The following is a 21,558-nucleotide window of genomic DNA, read 5'->3' on the forward strand; positions in this document are numbered from 1 at the left end:
ATGATTTTCTTACAGAATGCCAAAAGTGTATTCTGTGTTTTCTTCTATGCTTGAAGCCCTGTCATTGTTCCCTCTTCCACTAATTTCTTCCTGTTGCCATCTCAAAAAAAATACAGGAAATGGAGAAGTTTATTACCAGTTTCATACTGAACTCTGTAAAATGAGGGTTTTGGAACTTCTTGAAATTATGGCTTAAAATCCTAAAAAACAGCGAAAACTTGAAGGGACTATACTGATAATTCATTAAATGTATATGTAGTGGTCACTGTGCTCTGTTTGGAGTGGTAACTGATGAAAGGATTCATACAAAAACCAGGATTCCATTTATATTTTAACTTGCTTCCTACCATACCTCCTGCCTAGGATCAGTTTTATTAGTCTGCACTTGCTAATGAGTCAAGGTGTGTGTGTGTGAGTGATTTGTTGGGTAGAAGAATGGGCAGTGATGTCGCCTTTGAAGTTCTGTTATACTAGGCTATTTGTGCCACACCATCTACATGTACTTTTTGTATTTTCATGTCACCTCAGTACTGTCATTAATAGCCACAGGTGGAAGATGGTGCTTAGAGAACTGCTTCTGGATTCTGGTTCTCTAAATGCTTCTTAGGCCTTGTACTGTAGAGGCAAATGTAGTCTGTCTTCTCTGCTGATGCTGCTATTGAAGTCCCAATCTGTACATCTGATCAGATCACAGCTGACCTAGTTAATGTGGAAAATATATAGAAAGAATTAAAATTTCTTTGCTCAACTTTTTTCTTTCAGACAGGTCTTTCTTTCTTTTCGAATAAAATTAATGAAGTTTGGAGGAATTACTTGCTTCCCTGATGATAAAGCTGTGCTTGGTGGCAGAGTAATTGCTTCTCCTGCTAGATTTTAGATATTCTTTTAAGGAATAATAAAAATTAAATCTTCATATGTTCACTACTCTTAATTCTGGGATGACTAAGTCTGTTTTAGAGAGGGATTGCCAAGGTCTTTCATTTGTAAAGAAATTATGTAACACTGGCATTCTTGAAGCTTGTATCTAATGAACTCTCTTGTATAGATGGATTAAAAACATCTGAGAAATGTTCCTTAACTTCTAACTCCTGATCAACGTCCTGATCCTTCTTGACATTTTTCCCCATGTAGCCTGGGTGCAGTACCCTGGTTGTACTGATATCTATGGTCAGGTTTTTTTGGTACTGAGTAACCAAAGTGTTCCTGCCAGGTTTTGGTCTCTCTGCCATGGTACTGCAGTATCCTGTGGTAACACTAACATTCCAAGTGTTGTGTATGGAAGCCTTAGCACCTTCAGGAAAGAGCATATAATTGCTCAGCTTCATTTTTATAGAAAACACTGTAAGAGACTCTTCCTGTTTGAATGAGGATGTATTTTACTGAAATTCTAAAAATGTCAAAGGTACCCGTAGCAAAAATTACAACTTTCAGACTTACTGTGTATCAGCAAGAATTGTTAATACATCCAGGAAATTTAAAAACACCAAGCATCTGTTCAGTTACTTGTGCTTATCGTCATCAGTTTTTTGTGACACCTTAAAAATGTCTGTCTGTCTCAGTAAAGAGATTGCATGACTTGACTTTCACTTCATTCCCACTAGCTCTCTTTCCATTTTCCTGCAGTTAGCATCTGATTGTCAGTAATTTCTAATGTAGAGCAGATGTCAATCAAGTTTTGTATATGTCACAAAATTGAACAGATGTTAAGTAACAGATTTCTTCCCTTACAGTGTGCTGTGGAAAGAAATAGAGGCAAATAATGTCGAGGTACTGATGACATTATTCTTGGATGTTGTGCAGACTATTTTCTTGTGCTGAGAATGGAAGATTTCTTATTTATTTGCTGCTAATATTAGAGTATTTGCTAGTAAGATCAGCATACTACATATTTATAAGTTCCTCTGTATACGCTTGCTCATTTTGTATCTGCTGCTTGTTTCTAGCTTGTTTCTGAGCTTTACAGATCAACAAAATAATTGTGTTGCTTGCTTATGTGTGTAGATCTTTATGGGTAAATACCTTGTTTAAAAGTCTGTATAGTAAATCAGAACTGCATTCACTGGCTGTGCTGGTTGTGACTGAAGCAGTGAATGGTCCATTTCCCACTTAGTCCTCACAAATTGCCCAGCTCCTCATTGCTGAGTTCGTTTGTCTTCCATCAGTCCCCGTGTCTTCCCTGTTTCTTTTTTACATGTGCTATAACTTTGTGGCCCTCACAAAAATGCAAGCACTTAATCTGAAGAAGCAACTTGTGCTGTAAGACTGCCCATAAGTGTTGTGGTCTTCTCTTTCCCCTAAAACTTCTCTCCCGTCCGAGGAAAGCCTGTGTATCATTTGGAAGTCAAGTGATGGTTGGGGGCAGAAATATTACAATTGGCACTTCTAAAGTAAATTTGCAAAATCAGAATATATCAAATAAAATTGAGTAGCATCTCATCGGTCTAATACAGTAAGAATATAAGTGAGTTGTACAAGTCATCTGCCTTTCCTCAAAAGCCAGTGAAGATAAAAATGCTCTTAAAACGGTAGTTTTATAAAGTTAATTTGAACATGGTGTGAATGACCTATAATTTAATGTAAAACTTAATCTGTCTGGAATTATGAAAAAAAAATTGCATGAGGTCAGCCAGATAAATTACACAGTGCTGACCTTATTTTTTAAATTATTTAAGGAAATGACAGATCATTTTGGTCTCTGCGTAATAACTAAAATTCAGCTTTTGTGCTACCAATAGGAATACTACGCTTTTCTTTTCCCAGAGCTACTTAAAACAAATTTGACATAATTAAAAAATAGGATGAGATCAATTCATAGAAATCTAAGCCAGGATTTTGTCATAGTTTTATTTTTGCCTCCAGACTTTAAATACTTCAAATAAAGCACATATTTTAAAGCATGAATTAAAAGCCTTAAGTTCACATTTCTCTGTTTTGGAGCTGGGAGAGACTTGGACACTCCCATACATTTTTTTTTAGTATAGAAAACCTACAACTTTTTTTTATTGCAAAACAGGTTTATAAGGAAGGAGAAATGAAAAGACTGTTCTTCAAGAAACACAACTTCAGCTTCAATTTTTTATGCCTTTTAGGAAAAATAGTCTTAACATACTCTTTAGGCCTTTAGGAAACTTTGCTTATCTTACAAAATGATTAAAAATTGTCCTGTATTTGTTTCTCAATAGCTTGTCTTTTTTGGTAATTCCTTTCTCTTTCAGACTCCCAGAATGACATAAATTTATTACTTACATGAGTAATAACATTCTTTTGAGGGGAAAGTGCTTCTGACTCCTGTAAAAGTAGCAGTAATGCTACTTATAAATAGTTAAAAATAGTTGTAGTTTTCCATTTTTTAGCAATGTTGTTAAAACAAAGATAAAAGTAGTACTAATTTTAAAAATACTAGTTTCACTATGTAGTACATGCCAAAGCATAGACAAAATATAGTTCTCTCTCCTGGTTTAATGCATCTCTATAGTGGGCCTTTAGAGAAATTAGATTTTTTGTTTTAGCTGGCTAGTGTCTTGAGCTACATTTATTTTTACCATACTGTTTAAGTTCATTTATTGATGAAACTTCAACCTCTCCTACACTCTGAGGATTTAGAAAAATACAAAGGCAACTTCCCTGTTTTTCCGAATTTTTTATTCCTTTGTATTGACTTTTTTTCTTATAGTAACAGAAGAAAAGTTGTGTTTTTTTTTCTTTCCTGGTGTCAGTAGCTCTTGAAAAGGGGACGTCTGGATTTCTTATCTTTCTCACAACTGTTGAATCAGGGGGCAGTTCCAATTGGAAAGGCTACACAAAGGGTATAAAATGTCACTCTAGTTCATATACAGAATTGTCTCCATGTATATTTTGCTTTGTTACTACTCTTTGTGGCACTGTTGTGTGATTAAGCTGCTTCTGCAGTCTGCTGGCACTTTTGGCTCCTCCTCTTCATCCAAATCAGGGACAGCAGCCCAAGGAAACAAAGATGTAAAGTACAGATCAAACCCAGAGGGAAGGGGAAAAGGACACAGCACATGGGTGAGAAGTTCTTGAGCTATCTCTGGGATAGCTGGTCTGAGATGTTCTGCCTTCAGATCAGTGTTTGGGAAATTCCAGGAAAGAAGGCTTCTTTCTTTCTTTTTACAAATGGATGAGTCTACCTGTATATCAGGTAGCTTGAGACTGATACAAGGTTGCAAACTTAGCTGTGACATAAGATGTCATTATGTAGGTTTTACATTTGGTTTTATTACATAAGCAAATGAAAATCATATGGATAAGCCTTTAGAAATTATAAAAAGATGTTTAATGTCCTGTGATCTGAAAAAGGGGATGGGGTATTAGTAGTGTTTGTTAGTGGTGATGAGCAGAGGGCTGGGTTTACTTGAAACAGTAATTGGGTGTGATGAACACAAAAGCCAGTGGTATGCTTGTACACTTTCTGGAGAGATCTAATCACCTGTAGTGAGAAAATTTTCTAGTGCAAGACCTAAAACTTAAAGGAATACATAGAATAGTAATCCACAGGAATGGGAGTGAAGCATATGCAGATTAGAAAAGAAAACCTGTCAGTAGGGAAGCTTAAATAAATTTCTTCTGGAAATAAAATAAAATAACCTTAGATTTGTTCACTTGGAAAAAGAATTGGGGCAAAATTACTTTTATATACTAGAAGACTACAGTATAGAATTCCTTAAACTTATCATTGAAAATGGATGAAGACCTCTCATTTTACAAGTGGGAAATATTAAGTATTGTTGAGACTGACAGCGTTGGTTTTGCCTGAGATTATCTTCCCAGGCACAGCCTGGTAGTCACGTACTACCAGTAATGGTGACAGGATAGTCAATAGATTTATAAGTCTCTGCAATAACAAAGCTCAGTCTTGGTGGGACATTGATGATGTTTGAATAGAGCTGCTTGAAGAAAATGACTGTATTTTCACATGTGCAACTCATGGAATACTTGTTTAAAAAGGGGAGAGGGGTCACTGGAAATTACATCAAATGTTGCGTATTTCCATCCACCCTTAATATAATGCATTTTATGTTAACACTTACTTTCATTAATTAGTAATTACAAGCTTAATGGATGGTTTGATTCAAGCTGGTGAACATTCAGATGTGTAAAAAACTATATGTAATTTAGGTTTGTAACTTCAGAAGTGCAGTGTCTTGGCCTTACTAAGAAATTACTCAGAATCTGAAGAGCTTTGAAATTTACTTAGGGAACTAATCACTGATTTGATCAGTCAGAAATTTCAAATGCATGCCTCAAACAGGGAGCATGAATGGAAACTTTTAGGGAAAGACTTGAAAGTTTGCTGGCTGAAACAAGAAAGGTACAAAGGAAGCCAGGAGCTAAATCAGAATTTAAAAGAAATGGGGATAAAATGCTATTTAGCAGAGCTAAACAGGTTATATTAGGGGTCAGATAGTATTAACAATTCTTGTTTTGGTTTAAGTATATACTTAGCAGAAAGATACTGAAGTGAACTAGAAAATATTTGGGTAAGCATAGAGATATTTATATCCATAATACATTTACAGTGCAGTCTCTGTAATGGTGGTCGTGGCTGCTGGAACTTGCATTTTCATTGAAGCCAGTACAGATTCTTGCTTTGTCCTCAGAAACTTGAGTTTAATTTCATTTAACTCTTGTAACTGGAAGCAGTAAAAACATCAATTATGAATAATGTCATGTGTTTATGTATCCAAAAAGTGCATTCAAATGCCTGACATGATCTCTCTTGCTCCCTCTCCTGCTGTTCTAGGAATTGGCTCTCCGTAGCCAGCTTCCAACAATGGAACAAGACGGTGGATCTCAAAACCCCGTGTCATCTCCTGGAATGTCTCAGGAACTGAGAACAATGACTACAAATAGTTCTGATCCCTTTCTTAACAGGTTTGTAGGAATAGCTACTAGAGGAAAGAAATTTGATTTAAAATTCTGTTTGGTACATGTAATAGTTTATTTTGAACATCTGTCTGTGCCAAGAGCCACAGCTGTAAATGAATCTTTCCTTAAATGGCAAGTCTAGTAAAAGCTGAAGATTAAAAGCTGTCTCCTGTGGGAAGAAGTAGTCTGTTCAGACTTGTAGGAAGGTTTTTATTCAAAGTCATAACAAGTTTGCCTCTGCATAATCTGTTGACTAACAGTCATTTCAAATTACTGACTGAATTTGTGAATAGCTCGCTGTGAGATCAAATGAACTGTGAGGCACATTTAGGATTACAGCTTGAGATTCATTTTAAGGTTTCTCCATTCACCCCTCCCTTACACTTCAGGTATTTAGCAGTATTTTTACTCTGCTAATGTTAGGTCTACAAATATTGGCATGTTTCATTTTAAATGCTGTATTATTTTGAAGTGGGTATTTTCGTTCAAGACTTAGAATCTTACAATATAGACTAGTCTTTCATAAAACTTTTTCCTAAATGCCTCTGACTTGAAGTGTTTATTTTGTTGGAAATACTGCTCAAATTTCAGCTTGCAAATGCTTCCTACCAAACATTACAACTTTAGAGACACTGCTGCAGCTTGAGATAAGTGACATCTGTATTTTGGGTAATCCCTTTGGGAAGATTTATGTCCTACACAGACAATTATAATTAGAAAACTTGATGTTTTTTGGAGGGATTATCCTGCATGGAATTCATCCTGTAGGGTGTTCTTGCGTGAGCCTCGACTGTGCTGGCTTTGTCCTATGAAATAAAGGAGACAAGACAATTTAAACATGGCTTGCTCTCATATGGGAAACCTCTGTAGATAGGTGACGGTGTATCACTGTGCTATGGTAACATTCTGGCTTGAACTGCTGGAAGGCTGTTGCCATCATACATCATACAGGTCCTCACATCCTCAAAACTTCTCTTCCTACCTGAAGGAAATGCATCTTTAGGTTTCAAATGGCCACGGCAGTGGATTGATGCGGTTTATCCATTGTGAGTCTACACACATAAAATAGTGATGAAGTGATGGATCTTTGCCATTAACTAGAAACAGAGGAAAAAGCTAGAAAGGGCAAATTTGCATTCTGTAATTTTATGGCAGTTTGATATTTACTGCAAAGTGCAAAAAGATACTGCTTGCCTGGTTGCATATATGTTTGGTTTTTTTTTTTTAATGTAGCCCTTACCCCATATAAAATATTGAAAATTTGACTTGAGTTCAGATTATCTTCATTTGCATTTTGGCCTGAAAATTTGTCTCCTTCTAAGCTGGTGTATATGTGGCACCACACTTAATTCTGCCATATGGGTGTGGGAGAGGGATTTTTAAGAAAGGACATCTGTGAATATGCATTGCTATCTCAGAAAGCAGTCCAATAATTTTGACTTAAAGGTCTTGTTGATACTCCTTTTGTTAAAGTTCAGACTTCGAGAAATGCTCCTTTCAATCTTTTTAGGGTGTATATAAAGTTCCTGGTGAGACAGTACTAAATTAGCCCACAGAGTTATATATTCAGAGTTTAGGTTGCTGCCTATATAATAGAAGCATTAAAAAATCTCAGAAAATCACTACATTGGAGCAATTTGAGATAATGCTTAGTAGTGGTTTAAAATGCATAATCAAATCTCCCTCCTGTCTTCAGTACTTACTGTCATTATGGTATATTTGATTTTTTTTTTTTTTTAGTGGGATATTCATCAGTGGAGACTTCATTAGACTATTTCACCTTTTGATTTGCCATACTTGTTTATATATTTTTTGTCTGTGAGATTTATATTGGTAGTGATGGTAGTTCTCTGTTTAACTCCTAAATTGGTATTTCTTCTTTTGTATACACATATTTTAACAATGATTATTTGAAGAAGAATCCACTCTATTTTGGGTAATGCTGTTTAGTTGCGTGTAGTAATTTTGGGTGGTGTAACTGCTAAATGAACAAATCCTTGTTGAAGAAAGAGGAAATGCGTATTAAGGAGTGATTTGAAGAGAAGTGCTGGACATTCCAAGTGGGAGAGCAACAGCCAAAAAGCCCTCTCCGCTGGAGTGCTTAAGTTCAGCATAGTCTCAGTTCTGTTTTTAGTATTTTGTCCCATAAACTAAACCAGATTTTTGTACACAGAAGTTCTAAATTGTTTAAATTTAATTACTAAGATTGTATTAAATGTGTGGTGATTCTGTTCTTAAATCAGTCTAAAAAAGAGAAATATTTATGATTTATCTACAAAGAAATGTTAGGTTCCTTTCTTATATGGCAGAGGTGTCCTCATGTAATCAAATATATATATTTGTATACCTGGCTGAAGGCATTCTGCTGGCATCTGATGTTGAATAGCTGTTCATAATTTTTTTGGTTCTTCATACTTGACAAAAAGGCATATACTATATACTTCACAAGTACATCATGAGAAGGATTAGTTTGTCTTCAAATGATAATTTGAACAGTAAATCACGTTAATATTCATTCAGGATGCCAGATGGAAAATCAGTAAGGATTGTCAGTGAATCTTAGAATAATACATAACCTGAAGAAATGCAGATTTTGAAAATATTTTCTGAAGACTGAATATTAGAGGATGCAGGTGGGAGGGAGGTAATGGTGGCCTTCAACAACTGCTCATGCAGGCCACAGCTGCCAGCAAAGGTGCTCCAGCATGGGCTCCTCTTACCATGGGGCCACAGGTGCTGTCAGCCTGCTCCAGCACAGGCTTCCCATGGGGTCACAGCCTCCTTGAGGCACCCCCCCTGCTCTGGCGTGGATCCTCCACAGGCTGCAGGAGGGTCTGTGCTCCCCCTGGCATCTCCACAGGCTACAGGGGCACAGCTGCCTCACCATGGTCTATGCATTACAGGCTGCAGGGGAATCTGCTCTGGTGCCTGGAGCACCTCCTGCCTCTCCTGCTGCACTGGCCTTGGGGTCTGCAGGCTGTTCGTCTCACATATTCTCATTCCTCTCTCCCATCTGCTGTTCAGCATTTTCCCCTCTCCTTAAATACGTTATGACAGAGGTACCACCATATCACTGAAGGGCTCAGCCTTGAGCAGCTGGACCACTTTGGAGACAGCTGGAAGCAGCTGGCTGACATGGGATCAGCTCCTCCTGCTATGTCACACAGTGATCCCTGCAGACCCCTGCTACCAAAACCATGCTATGTAATCTCAACACAGTGGCCTACTTCCCCTCCCCTTCCCACATTTTCCACTGTGGCTCTCTTGGTCTTGCTTGCTGCACTGGCAGAAGATGGCAGTAAGAAAGTGAAGGCATGTGAGGCCCATGCCATCAGTTTGGTTAACTGTTCTGTCAGCAAGATCATTCTGAGCAGGGTTTGTTTATAGGATGGCTTCTGTACCAGGGTTTGATTTATATTTGGGTGCTCTCTTGCCTTGACATGTGTGACTGAACAAGTAGTAATGCAGCAGTGGGAAGCAATTGAAGAATTGCTAAAGGAGTTCCAACTATTTATAACAGCAGTGACCTAAAAATACACTTCAGTGGCTGATTAAACATGGGAACATTAGTTAGAAGTATTTTTTTTATACTCATGGAAGCATAAAAGGGTGCACCATAATTATTATTATTTTTATAATCCTTATGGATTACCTGATATGCTTCGAAAGGTTTTAGCTGTGGGTGGGTGTGAAAAGATTAAAATTATGCACAACACAAGTAGGCTGTTTCTTAAAGCTGCTTATGTATGTTCTCATCAAGTTAAATCAAATCTAAATAATATGGTTTTAATTGTAAAAGGTCTGCATAAAATAAAACACAGGTGTCTCATGCAAACAAATGCATCAGGTTTTTATTAGAATAGGGGATTTCTCATGGTTGCAATGTTTTCAAAGCCTGTAAATGAGTACAAAACAAGCATCTATTTTATTTTTTTCTGTGCTCTACCCTCATTTTTTTTCCTCCTTATCTTCTGTTGCAGTGGAACATATCACTCCAGAGATGAAAGCACAGATAGTGGACTTAGCATGAGCAGTTACAGTGTACCCAGAACCCCAGATGACTTCCTGAACAGTGTTGATGAGATGGATACAGGTCTGGTTTGTGTACATTTTTAATGCATGTTTTCCAAATACACTTGTATCCATTTGCAATGAAAACGGCAATTCTGAAAAGCTCTGACACTTTTTGCATTATTTTCTACCTTTTCTTATTTCCCCTATTTCTCTGATAGAAACATTTGATTTATGAAAAAATACATTTGTTAATTCTACTCCAAAACTATATTTGACTCAGTATTGTCTTTTTCCTTCAAGTATAAAAATTAAATTATGCTAAATGGCATCAAAGATCTGTGAGATTTGGGTCCGTAGGTGAAAGTTGGAAACAAAGGCATGTTCTTTATACATCTGCATGCAGCCAAGTTATCTTTGGGGTTTGTGATGGATTTCTATGAGTCACACTGCTTGTATGATGCAAGAGGTACATGATTAACCAGTTACCCTGATAAATTGTAGGTTTGGTACTTCCAGTATACTTAATATCCATCTTTGTGTTATAATTAGGTGACAGTATCAGCCAAAGTAACATACCATCCCATCAGAACCGTTTCCCAGACTACCTTGAAGCCATTCCAGGGACAAATGTGGACCTTGGGACACTGGAAGGAGATGGAATGAATATAGAAGGAGAAGAACTGATGCCAAGTCTGCAAGAGGCTTTGAGCTCTGACATCCTTAATGACATGGAATCTGTCTTGGCAGCCACCAAGCTAGATAAAGAGAGTTTTCTTACTTGGTTATAGGGGCCTCAGGGAGACTGAATTCTAAATCTGTGAAGGATCTAAGGAGATTAGGACATCTGTATCTGAAGTTCAGAACAAGCCAGTGTGGTGCACTTTGGCTTGTGTTCAGAAAAAGTAAATGAACAAATACTCAACAAGTTTGTTTGGGTTTGCTCTTCCTTGTCCATCGCTGCTGTTATATATTGCTGACTTTTTTTCACAGTTGACTCTGAAGAACAGACATCTTCTTGATCTTTTTCTATTGCTGTTGCAACTACTGTTGGAGGGGGGTGGGGAGGGATGATGAGCCTATTTTGGTTGACGAATGCAATTCCTTTTGTCCTAGTGTGCGCTTGCGTATCATTTTATCTAAGTACTCAGATTTGAGAGTTAATTTCTGCATGTCACTGCTTGTAGTTTGCTCAGCTAGTTGTCTCCTGCTGCCTGTGGCAAGTGGTAAAACATGACATACTGGGGTGACAAGCCAAAAATGACGTATCTGGTCAAAAGAAGTCAATACTGATTTGGAGATACGACGTAGAGGAGGGCTGAAGACTGTTTGGCATTAAGTGTTTCTACTAGTAGCTCTTGCATTAGCCACAAAGTGCTCTTGTCTGTGTTTTATGTTATAGTAAATCATGAGTCATTTTACATAGAAACATATATGAACTTTGATTGTTGCCACATACTCTAGCCTAACTTCCATTTTTCAAAATTACTTTGATTATTTTTGTTAGTTGGTTTAACTGTAGCTGTAGGATGGGAAGTAATTATAGATGTTCTGGGGTTTTTTTTAATAGTGAAATCTAAGGGGTTTTTTTCTGATTTCACACAGTCTTATTTAAATCTAAATTGTCTGCTTTTTTTTATACTTAAACCATGCCTATTGTAGCCTGATAAGCTAGTGAGTACATAAACCAGTATGTTTTGCCTCTAACTTTTTTATTTTTTTAAAGGCTAGCTTTGAATGTAATCATTAGATTTCATGACCAGTGGCTTATTTTTCATGTGTATTTGCGAGACTTTGAATTAGAATCTGATTACAGCAATGTAAAAGAGTCCTTTGTCATGTGTACAAATTTTAAATGCATCTTAAAGTAGCAGAACCATTTTAAAATTACATCTAATCTCCCTTCTGGTTTTCAGTTTTGATCTCTAAGTGAGTACAGATTTTAAAATCCTTAATGGGAAAAAAATTTATGAAAAGTTTCTCTTAAGTCAACACACACAAAAATTCTGAATTATTAGTATCACTGTATGTTGCAATGAAAAGGCTAGAACACCAAAAAACTTCTCAATAAAAACTTTTAAGTGTAATAGTTACCAAGTTCTGTTTGGTGAAAAATAAGCCCTGGACACTATATGTAGAAGAATGTAAAGTTATGTGTTAGATGGTGACATGAGCAGGTAATGAAGTGTATATTAGTAGTAGAGCTTAGCATGGGGTAGAGGTGAATATGAATCATTTTTATTTTAACAGGAAAAGATGTATCACTAAGTTGTCTGCAGGAGTTGACAAAAGTTTCCAAAGAGTATTTTTAAATGAACAAAATGAGCGTGAATCAAACTTTCAATATAAGCTATGAATTTTTGTGGGGCTTTTGGGTTTTTTTTCTGATGAAAAATAGTGTCACCAGTTAACACCTCTATAATTAAGGGCCTGTCACCATTTTCAACAGTGAGCCTTTATTTCCAAGGGTGTATAACATGACTGTAAAGATACCATAAGTATGAAACTTAGTTTTGAAAAAAAACTCTCAGTTAGCAGGGACTTCTCCTGAGGAGAGATTTTTTGGGGTTTACTGTTTTGCATTTTTTTCAAGACACTGATTATTTTTTAAGCTAGGAACAAATTAGCAAAACAACAAAAAAAACCCCATCATATTACTATTACCATTTGGATTTCTTTTATGCTTCAGAAATAATTCTGGTTTAGGATGATGTAAAGAATGAAAACTCTTAACCAAATCCTGTTTTAAAAACTGAAGCAGCAGAGGCAGAGATTTGAAATTTGCCACTATAAATGTACATTTACTACTTTACATAAATATTTTAGTGTTTGAAAAACACTAAATTTTATGGCTTGTTCTGGGATACAGGCAAATTTTAAAATAATAATTTTTAAAACATATTCACAATTATATATATTCTGCTACACCAATAATTCAGCAGTTAATAGGCCACTTATATCGTGCAATGACACAGTAGCTCCTAAAGCAGTGTTATTGTGTCCAAGATAGGGATTTTAGTAGCATTTTTGTAATTTCATTATGAATTCCTCTCTTTCCCTCCCTTCAGGAAAAGAAAAAGACACTAAGTTTTCCTAACTTGAACAATCTGACATAAAACCACAACAGCAAGGAAATTCAGAGTAGATTCTATTTCAGCTGTCTTCCACAGTTGTATCCAGGTATCATAGCACATAGAGAATCACAGAATAAACTTGAGTTGGAAGGGACCCATCAGGATCATCAATTCCAACTCCTGGCCCTGCACAGAAAACCCCAAGCTTCACACCATGTCCCTGAGAATATTGTCCAAACACTTGAACTCTGTAGGCTGGTGCTGTGAGCTCCCTGGGGAACCTGTTCCAGTGCCGAAACACCCCTGGGTGAAGAAACTTTTCCTGATACCCAGCCTAAACCTCCCCCAACTCAGCTTCAGGCCATTCCCTTGGGTCCTGTCACTGGTCTTAAAAGTGAAGAGATCTTACCTGTCCCTCCTCTTCCTCTCATGAGGAAGTTGTAGACTGCAATGTCTCCTCCAAGGTGAACAGACCAAGTGACCTCAGCCATGAGGAGTGGCTTCCCCTCAAGGCCCTTCACCACCTTCATTGCCCTCCTTTGGACACTCTCCAGTGGTTGAATATCCTTCTCATATTGTGGCACCCCAGCACTGGAGGTGAGGCTGCCCCAGAGCAGAGCAGAGCAGGACAATCCCCTCCCTTGCCTGGCTGGCCATGCTGTGCCTGATGCCCCCAGGACAGGGTTGGCCCTCCTGGCTGCCAGGGCACTGCTGGCTCACGTTCACTTGTCACAGACCAGGACCCCCAGGTCCCTCTCTGCAGCACTGCTCTGCAGCATCTTAGTCCCCAGTCCATGCACACAACCAGATGTGATGCACTGAATGCAAACTCCTGACAGTGCTGTACCTCGCTACAACAGAAATGAGTACAGAACAAATTCTCTTTCCTTGCTTTTGTGTGTTTGTCACAGCTTTAATATTTGAATGTTTTATTCTCATTGTAGAAACACTAAATGGCTTATACTGTATTTGGGTAGCATGGCTTAGGGTAGATACTGACAAACTGGGAATCCTTGAACAGCTCTAACATTAATTATGTTTTGTGAAACTTATTTTAATTACGACATTTCCGTTCTCTCACTTACTAGGAAACATACCATAGAGATGCTGTACTGTTGGCAATCAATATTAATTTGGATTTTTTTTTTAATTCTTCAAATGCATTGTTTGATGAAGTGGTTAAAATTGTTTGAAATGCAGAAGTGTTTTGGGTAGTATTTTATACTGATGTATATATTGAAACAGAAATCATTGTAATAATTGTAATAGCTGTTAGTTTTAAATACACTATATGCAGACAGATGGGGCTGTACAGAGCTGTACTGTTAACACCCGGGTAGGGCTACTGCTTGGGAACATGTTGCAGTGTCAGTGAACCATATGGATCAAATATTGTACCATTCAGTGTTGGCGCTCACCAATGCAAAAGGAGAAGAGACAATTTCAACAAGATTAACACTACATGGTAAATTAGTACTACAGTGACCTTTTCACTTACAAGCATGTTTTTTATACAAATTAGCAGGTGTGCTTGTATAAAATAATTTGTGTTCTGTATCATGGAAAAAGTACTCTCCACATTTAGAATCACAGAATCATGTTGTATGTTAGAGAATTATGTCCAAAATTATATATATTACTTAACAATGTTATTTTTAGATATGAGCATGACTGTAAGCTAGGTACTTAAGTACATTCTGTTACATTATTTTTCTTTATGTAATACTTTTTCATTTGTTTTATTTGGTATAAATATATACTTTGTGCTTAAACATCTTTGTTCTTTTTTAACATTCAATAGTATGTAAAGATATGATTTCCTTCAGTAAGATAGATGCATTGAATTGTTGGAATGCCTATTGTAGTGCGTCTGTTCTTGTCCCCCTTGTCATTGCTTTTGTAGTTGTAAACTCCAGTTCTGCAAATACGGTGTGCAAGCTCACCTGAGAGACAAATGAGTTCCACTGGCTTCAGTAAAGGCTTAACATTAAAGTGTACATGTCTGTGTGCTTGCAGGAATGAAGAGACAGTGACTCTGGTGAGCATCATGCAGCTTGTGTAAAACAATACTTTAATTGCAAATGGCACTATAGTGAGACCTGGTAAAAGAAAATCTGGGTATCTACTAGAAGAAAGCATCCACTTTTTGCAGATAATGCTTGCCATGTTCGGATGGCAGATACATTTTTGGCTAACTCTTAAGTTTATGCATTAATTTGTGGCAGACTATCAATAAAGACACACTATTTTCATTTCCAAGTTTTGACTTATGAATTGTGAAATATGTAATGACATACCTTGAAAGTGCCTGAAGATTCTAGTTTAAAATGTCTTGACAAGTTTCATTAATTTTGACTTTCTGTATAACAGTGTGAAAGATGTTTTTGTTTTTTTTTTTTTAATGTAGTGCAATTTGGAAAGGCCAAAGTCATACACTGTTTGCATTTTAGCAGTTCCAGAGTTGTTACTGTTCAGTACCAAATGCCTCAACCCTGTGAAATTCAGCAAATTTGTGCGTTTTCTTGGTTAAAGGTACAGCCCTTGATGGATTTATCAGTCTGTCTTGTACTTCTGAGTTCATAGCCAGCTTTAGTCACTCAGATCCTTTAAATTTAAATGCAACATCACACCTTCCACCTGGGAGTAGGCGGCCTGTGCCAGGGAATGATAAGGTACCAATTTTGTTTGTTGGTATCACTCTCATTTATAAGGTGGTGACATATTGCAGTAGTTGAAGTATGAGTGACCTTCTGAGGCAGCACTAAATAGACTGTATTACTGCAAAACAGGATATTTGGTCCAGGTATTACAGGCTCACTTTGCAATTCTCTTTGAAATATTTTCAACACTTAGTTAAAAATAAAAAGTATTCATTTCAGTAAGCCAGAAATAATATGCTCCCAAGGAAGCTAGTGCCAGTTATCAGCCAAAGAAAACTTTTTTCATATTGGATCATCAACAGAATAATTATTTGAGATCAATCTATGATCTGTATAACACCTCCTATTTTGGAGGTTCATTCAGAGATAAACCAGGGCCACTGCTTTTTTTATAGTACCAGCATCCAGAGTTTATATGTTCCTTCTGAAGAGTAAAGGTGTGCTTCTTGACCTTTGTTGTCACCACTTCTTAATGCTAACAGGGGTTATCTGCACCCTCTAAACTTGGGTGTCATCATTATAGGAAGATGTCGGTACAGGATGAGAGATCTTGGTTGACATGAAATGATGAATCCAACTCTTAACTGGAGAATCAAGTTGTCTTTAGAACAGAGGGTAGAGCTTTGTACCAACTACCATGTCCAGTACTGAATGCCTCTTAAATAAAACAGCCAATGTGTTCCTCTCTAGGCAATGAGGGAGCATGTTGAATAAGAAACATAAAAATACTGACACATCTGACAAGGCTGCCTAATGGATTTTGTGGAAAACTCATGTTTTTTACTTTTCCGGACATACTCCTCTGTCTGTAATGCAGAGGCTGTAACAGTGAATGCTGTAGATCTAGGCTGTCACACACTGATTTTATTTTCTCTATGTGGGAATGCAGTTGGTCACTCTCATGATAGAATTTTCTATATTAAATAGGCTTGGCTTAGAATATGAGAGGTAAAGTAGTTGTATGGGATTTTCCTGGCTATTAGCGAGTGTGACTGTGGGGGAGGGGGTTGTTTTGTTTTGGTTTGTTTTTTAAGGGGAAGGGTCAGGAGCAGCCCTGCAACAACAATGACCTGCAACAACAAACTAGAGCTCCATATAAATGCTACATTCAATCTCACCTGAAATGCTCTTTCTCCTCCTCTCATATATGTCGATTCTGAGCTGCTCTAGTGTGTTTTAAATTATTTATTGTATTTACCATCTGTGGTTTTGCTTTCTTAACACGTAATGACTGGACTGTAATACTAAGTGCTGTTTGTCCCCAGAGGAGAACAGAGTTTCTCCATTCTGAAATCCAGCTGCCATCGTGTTTGAAGTCTGTAATAACACAGAATTACAGTCTGACTCCAAACATGATGCTGCCCAACTTCTCGTACAGGATGGTTATGGGCAAGTGTGATTTTTTTTGAACCATGGTGGATTTCTGTCATTGCTTTGATTTCTGCAGCCAGCTGTCCTAGCAGGAGCAGGTACAACAGTCCTCCTGTTGGACTACTTCTACCCAGCACTTAACCTGACGTTAGCCATGATAACAATTTTTTAAGCTGAGAGAGTAATTCAGTCTTTCTCTTATAGTTTCATTGCAATACAATTGTCTCAGCTCTCTTGACTGACAAGGGGCCATTTTTAGGCTTTGCCCAGTGATGTAACCCTTTCATACTCATCATCCACTGTTGAAGTGTGACCCAGAGGCCTCTGAGAGGTTCAGCTGCAATCCTGGACTGTCAAAGTCTACAGTCAAAACGAGGTAACTGGTTGTATTTGTGCATGACAAAATCCCAAATCCACAGTGCTAAGAAATGGTGTGACTTAGGTGGTGATACCTCACAGCAAATGGCAGTAACTGTGAGGTACCATCTGGTTCGGCCAGTGGGGTTCAGCCTGAAAGCGGTTACCAGTGGCTGTGTAGTCCAAGAAGTTGCTGGCAGAAGCAAAGCCTGTGGGGCAGCCTGGCTCTTGCCATGCAGGTGAGGTTCAAACTGTGGTTGAGAAGATGTCAGTGCTACAGAAGGTGGCAACTGCTGGGCTGATTAAAGCCCCCCTATCAATGCAGCCTGTACCTGCTACCCCCTTCATCCCTGCCCACAGGTGATTCAAGCAACTGCTCTAAAGCACTGGGGTTTAGATTTGTACTTGCCAGTGTGTAAAACTGTGCCTTCCTTTATTTTTCAAATGTTTGTATTTCACTTAAAACATGACTCTTCTTTTAAAGGTCTTTCTTCCTGTGAGCAGCCTTTCAGGATCTGGTAATCTTTCTGTGGATATATATTTTTCTAATTAATATGAATGTTATAAGCACCAATAAATCACTGAGAAATAGAAATTTCTCTTTGCAGCTCAATGGCAAGAAAGCTAGAAAATCTGTCACCCAAACAGTAGTATCTGCATCCAAGTTCCTCTCATCCATATACTAGCCATGGTTTGGAAAACAAGCTGGTTTTACATGAAGATCCATGACTTCCATAAGGCTCAGGTGCCTCACAACTGTCATCTCTGCTGGTGAACCTTGCTATTGCAATATGTGGATTTTATCATCACCTTGAAAAGAAAGTCATGGTGAGGTTCATGAAAATAGGAAGGAAGCAGACGTGTACTGCTGCAGCATGAGGACTGTGTTTCTTAGCTCCTTTTGGAAATGTCTCACTTTGAAGACATCTGGTGGTCTTGGCACCTCACATTCGCTTGCATTTTATTTTCAATGTCACTAACATCTAACAGATGACCACATTATTGACGTGATTGCACTGGTGACATCTGAAACAAGATAAAGATATTTTTTGAAATGTAGTCAGGTACAATCTACCTGGGTACACATTGTCCTGGATAAAGACAGTTCCCACCTTGTAATGGCACATCTGACTTCCTGCTGAGCCTTTGAGTAAGGCATTTTAACATTTCCCAGGAAAGCTGTGTGCATGGTTTTACTTGTGTCCTGGGAGCACTGAAAGGTTAATGTTTGCAAAATGCTTTGAGGGTTAAGCATTAAGTGCTTCCTCTTAATTCATTCTCAAGCTGTGCTAATCTGGGGCTTCTACAGAGTGACATCACCACATATGAATATAATCTTTGCAATAAGGTATGCATCTGATCCTACAAGTTTAAACACACAAACACATTACAGGAAGGTCATATATTCATGCATACCAAATGATGGTTTTCACTGGCATGTGAACACTCAGTAGGAAGGGTGAACTGACTCAGTTAGCCCTCGTGTGCCGATCACCAGCTAGCTTCAGTTCCTTTCTGTTTCGTAGAAAAGAGTGCACAGTTACTACTGACACATTAATGTGCACCAGTTCTTCCTTCCCTGAAAACTTCTGTGCCTAAGTTTTTAATAACTAAGGTTTTAGTTATTTTTTAGATTGAGCTTTCTCGTTGAGCTGCTTCTGGGAAGCCAGAGTGACCCTTTAGGTGTGGAAGTACATTGAATGATCATGGATGGGGGGGGGGGGGGGGGGGTTTTGGGGGGGAGTCTTCATCATTATATGTATATACAGGGATAGAGTACTGTTGCATGCATTTGTGTGTCTCTATATGTAGATTTTCTATATATAAGCACTAATTTCCTGCCTAAAGACAACTCAGTTTCTCATGAGCATTATATTTGTTCTAGGCTTCACAAGGAAAAAAAAAAAAAGGTAAAAGTGTTATTCCAGTTACAAAGTCTGCATGGTTGTTGCTTATTTTTAAATATTTAGGGTTTTAGATGTGACATAGAATCATTTCAATCAGAAAACCAGAATGAATAATGAGAGAATATAAACACACATGTTACTCCATTGTGCTACCTCTCAAGAACCAGTCTGGAGTAGTCAGCTTTTGCGGATTTGAAGGTACCTTGCACACAACCCCAAACCAAAGAGCTGGGGTACGAGAAGTAGGATTGCCAGTCTCTGCTCCCTGAGAGAGAGCATGTTTTGCTTTTAAGCTGGGACAGAAGGGAGGTTGGCTGCAGGTCAGATTTGTCTGCACTGATGTTTACCATCACATTTAATGCATAATCCATGCTTTGCACCTTAGTGTGTGTGCATTCTGTCACTGCACAGTCACAAAGAGAGGTGTGTGTGTGGCTATTGAGACACAAACTGGTACCTTATAGAGCAAAGAGTTTACTCACAGCAAGGATTAACCCCTAATGTGTGCCTAGTACAATGGAGTGCCATGTTCCACTGATACACAGCGCATACTGTGCTACTTGCTTGAGCTATTCTCTTTAAATAGAGATTAAGATTTTATTATTACTTCCCTATCCCGTAGATCCCATGACAGTTGCTGGGGTTTGTTTTGGTTTTAAAGATTTAAGATGCCTCCATGGGTGGGCCTAGACTGTTTTAAAATGTATTAACATGAATTTACTCTGCAGTTGAGTGTAGCTACTTCTGTTCTCTGACTTTGTTGCTAGGTATGTTTTTGTTAGAGCAGCAGCACTGGAATATAAAATGCCTAGTAGTTGTCCAGGCATTTGAAGCAGACTCAAAGGCCAGAAGTCTGGAAGGCATGGGATTAGGAAAGGCAGGTCTTGCTTGATCAACCTCATCTCCTTTTATGACCAGGTGACCTGACCTGCCTGTGGATGAGGGAAAGGCTGTGGATGCAGGAAAGGCTGTGGATATTTTGTGCCTGGACTTCAGTAAAGCCTTTGAACCATTTCCCACAGCATTCTCCTGGAGAAGCTGGCTGCTCATGGCTCAGACAGGTGCACTGCTTGTTGGGTGCTGAAGACCAAGCCTAGAGGGGGCTGGTGACTGGAGTTACATCCAGCTGGGGGCCAGTCACAAGTGGGATTCCCCTGGGCTCAGTACTGGAGCCAGACCCATTTAATACCTTTATCAATGACCTGGATGAGGGGATGGAGAGCCCCCTCAGCACCCAGGGAAGCAGTGGAGGCACCATCCATGGAGCTGTACCAGAAATGCCATGTCTAGCTGACAAGGAGGTGCTCACTCAAAGGCTGGACTTGGAGGTCTTTTCCAGCCATAATGATTCTATGATTATGAATCATAGATCTTAAATCAGCCCTTTGGACTCCATGCTGTGCTTGTACTGGACCTAGCCTGCTACTGAAACAAACAGGAGATTTTTATATCCCATAATAGTCAGACAGTACTCTGACTGCTTCTAGAACTGACTCCAGTGGCTATTATGTTAGGCTTTTATTTTGTTTTTCTTTTTTTTTTTTTCTCATTGTGTCATCTGTAAAAATGGATTATATCCTTTCTATGTTATCCAAATACTCCAGTCTCAGATGAGATGTTTACATTTTGTGCATTTATATGAACTAATACTTTGCATATATTTGTGAACTGTATTTAGAAATACACAAAATTCAAAAGGGCTTTGAGTGTGTCAGAAGATGAGATCAGTCAATGAAGTGTTTTGAGAAAAAAATGGAGACAAACCAACTGAGACAGATATGCACATGTGTACTAAGTAGTCAGCTACAGGAATCTTAAATTAGGTCCTATTAGCTCAATAGATAAAATTGCTTTTGTGGCTCAGGAGATCAACACAAAATTGATTTATCTGTTATTTAACTGACAAATAAATGTATATGCTCTCATGGGATGCACAAATGCAAACAGAACAGGCACAAGGGAATCCTGCACTGGTTCGTATCAGTGAGCAGTTGGAGTGCTGGTCAGACTTTTGGGTACAGCACTTGATGAAAGACAGGCACTGATCATGGTCCAGAGGTAAGCACTGACCATGAGGAAAATGTGAGAGATTAAAGTAACTGGCTGTTTTTCTACAGAAAAGCTGGCTAAATGGGGAAAGATGAACTTCAAGTAAAAGGCAAGTACTACTATGAATCTATTATCCATGGAGTAAAGGGTGAGAATTTACATTGGAGTAAAGTAAACTTTAGGTTAGGAAAACCTTCTTTTACTCTTCTGGTGCCTGAGGATGCTGTAGTAGCTCTATTGTGG

The 21,558-nt window shown here is 38.2% G+C and overlaps 1 protein-coding gene across 4 annotated transcripts in view; it reads left to right on the plus strand.

The window, feature by feature from the left end:
- The window catches only part of YAP1 (Yes1 associated transcriptional regulator), an 84,894-nt gene extending 69,610 nt beyond the window's left edge, over positions 1 to 15,284 (plus strand). For 3 of the 4 annotated variants that reach the window (XM_041417046.1, XM_041417045.1, XM_041417047.1), the window contains 3 exons: positions 5,762 to 5,892; positions 9,867 to 9,979; positions 10,450 to 15,283. In XM_041417046.1, the coding sequence (XP_041272980.1) occupies positions 5,762 to 5,892; positions 9,867 to 9,979; positions 10,450 to 10,688 (483 nt within the window). In that variant the 3' untranslated portion in view covers positions 10,689 to 15,283. Of the gene's footprint in view, positions 1 to 5,761; positions 5,893 to 9,866; positions 9,980 to 10,449 lie in introns of all 4 variants that reach the window. The other variant, XM_041417044.1, reaches the window with a different exon arrangement.
- The last annotated feature ends 6,274 nt before the right edge of the window (positions 15,285 to 21,558 follow it).

Source organism: Onychostruthus taczanowskii, unplaced genomic scaffold (genome assembly GCF_017590055.1).
Source record: "Onychostruthus taczanowskii isolate IOZ18803 unplaced genomic scaffold, ASM1759005v1 scaffold54, whole genome shotgun sequence".
In the NCBI taxonomy this organism is placed as follows: Eukaryota; Metazoa; Chordata; class Aves; order Passeriformes; family Passeridae; genus Onychostruthus; species Onychostruthus taczanowskii.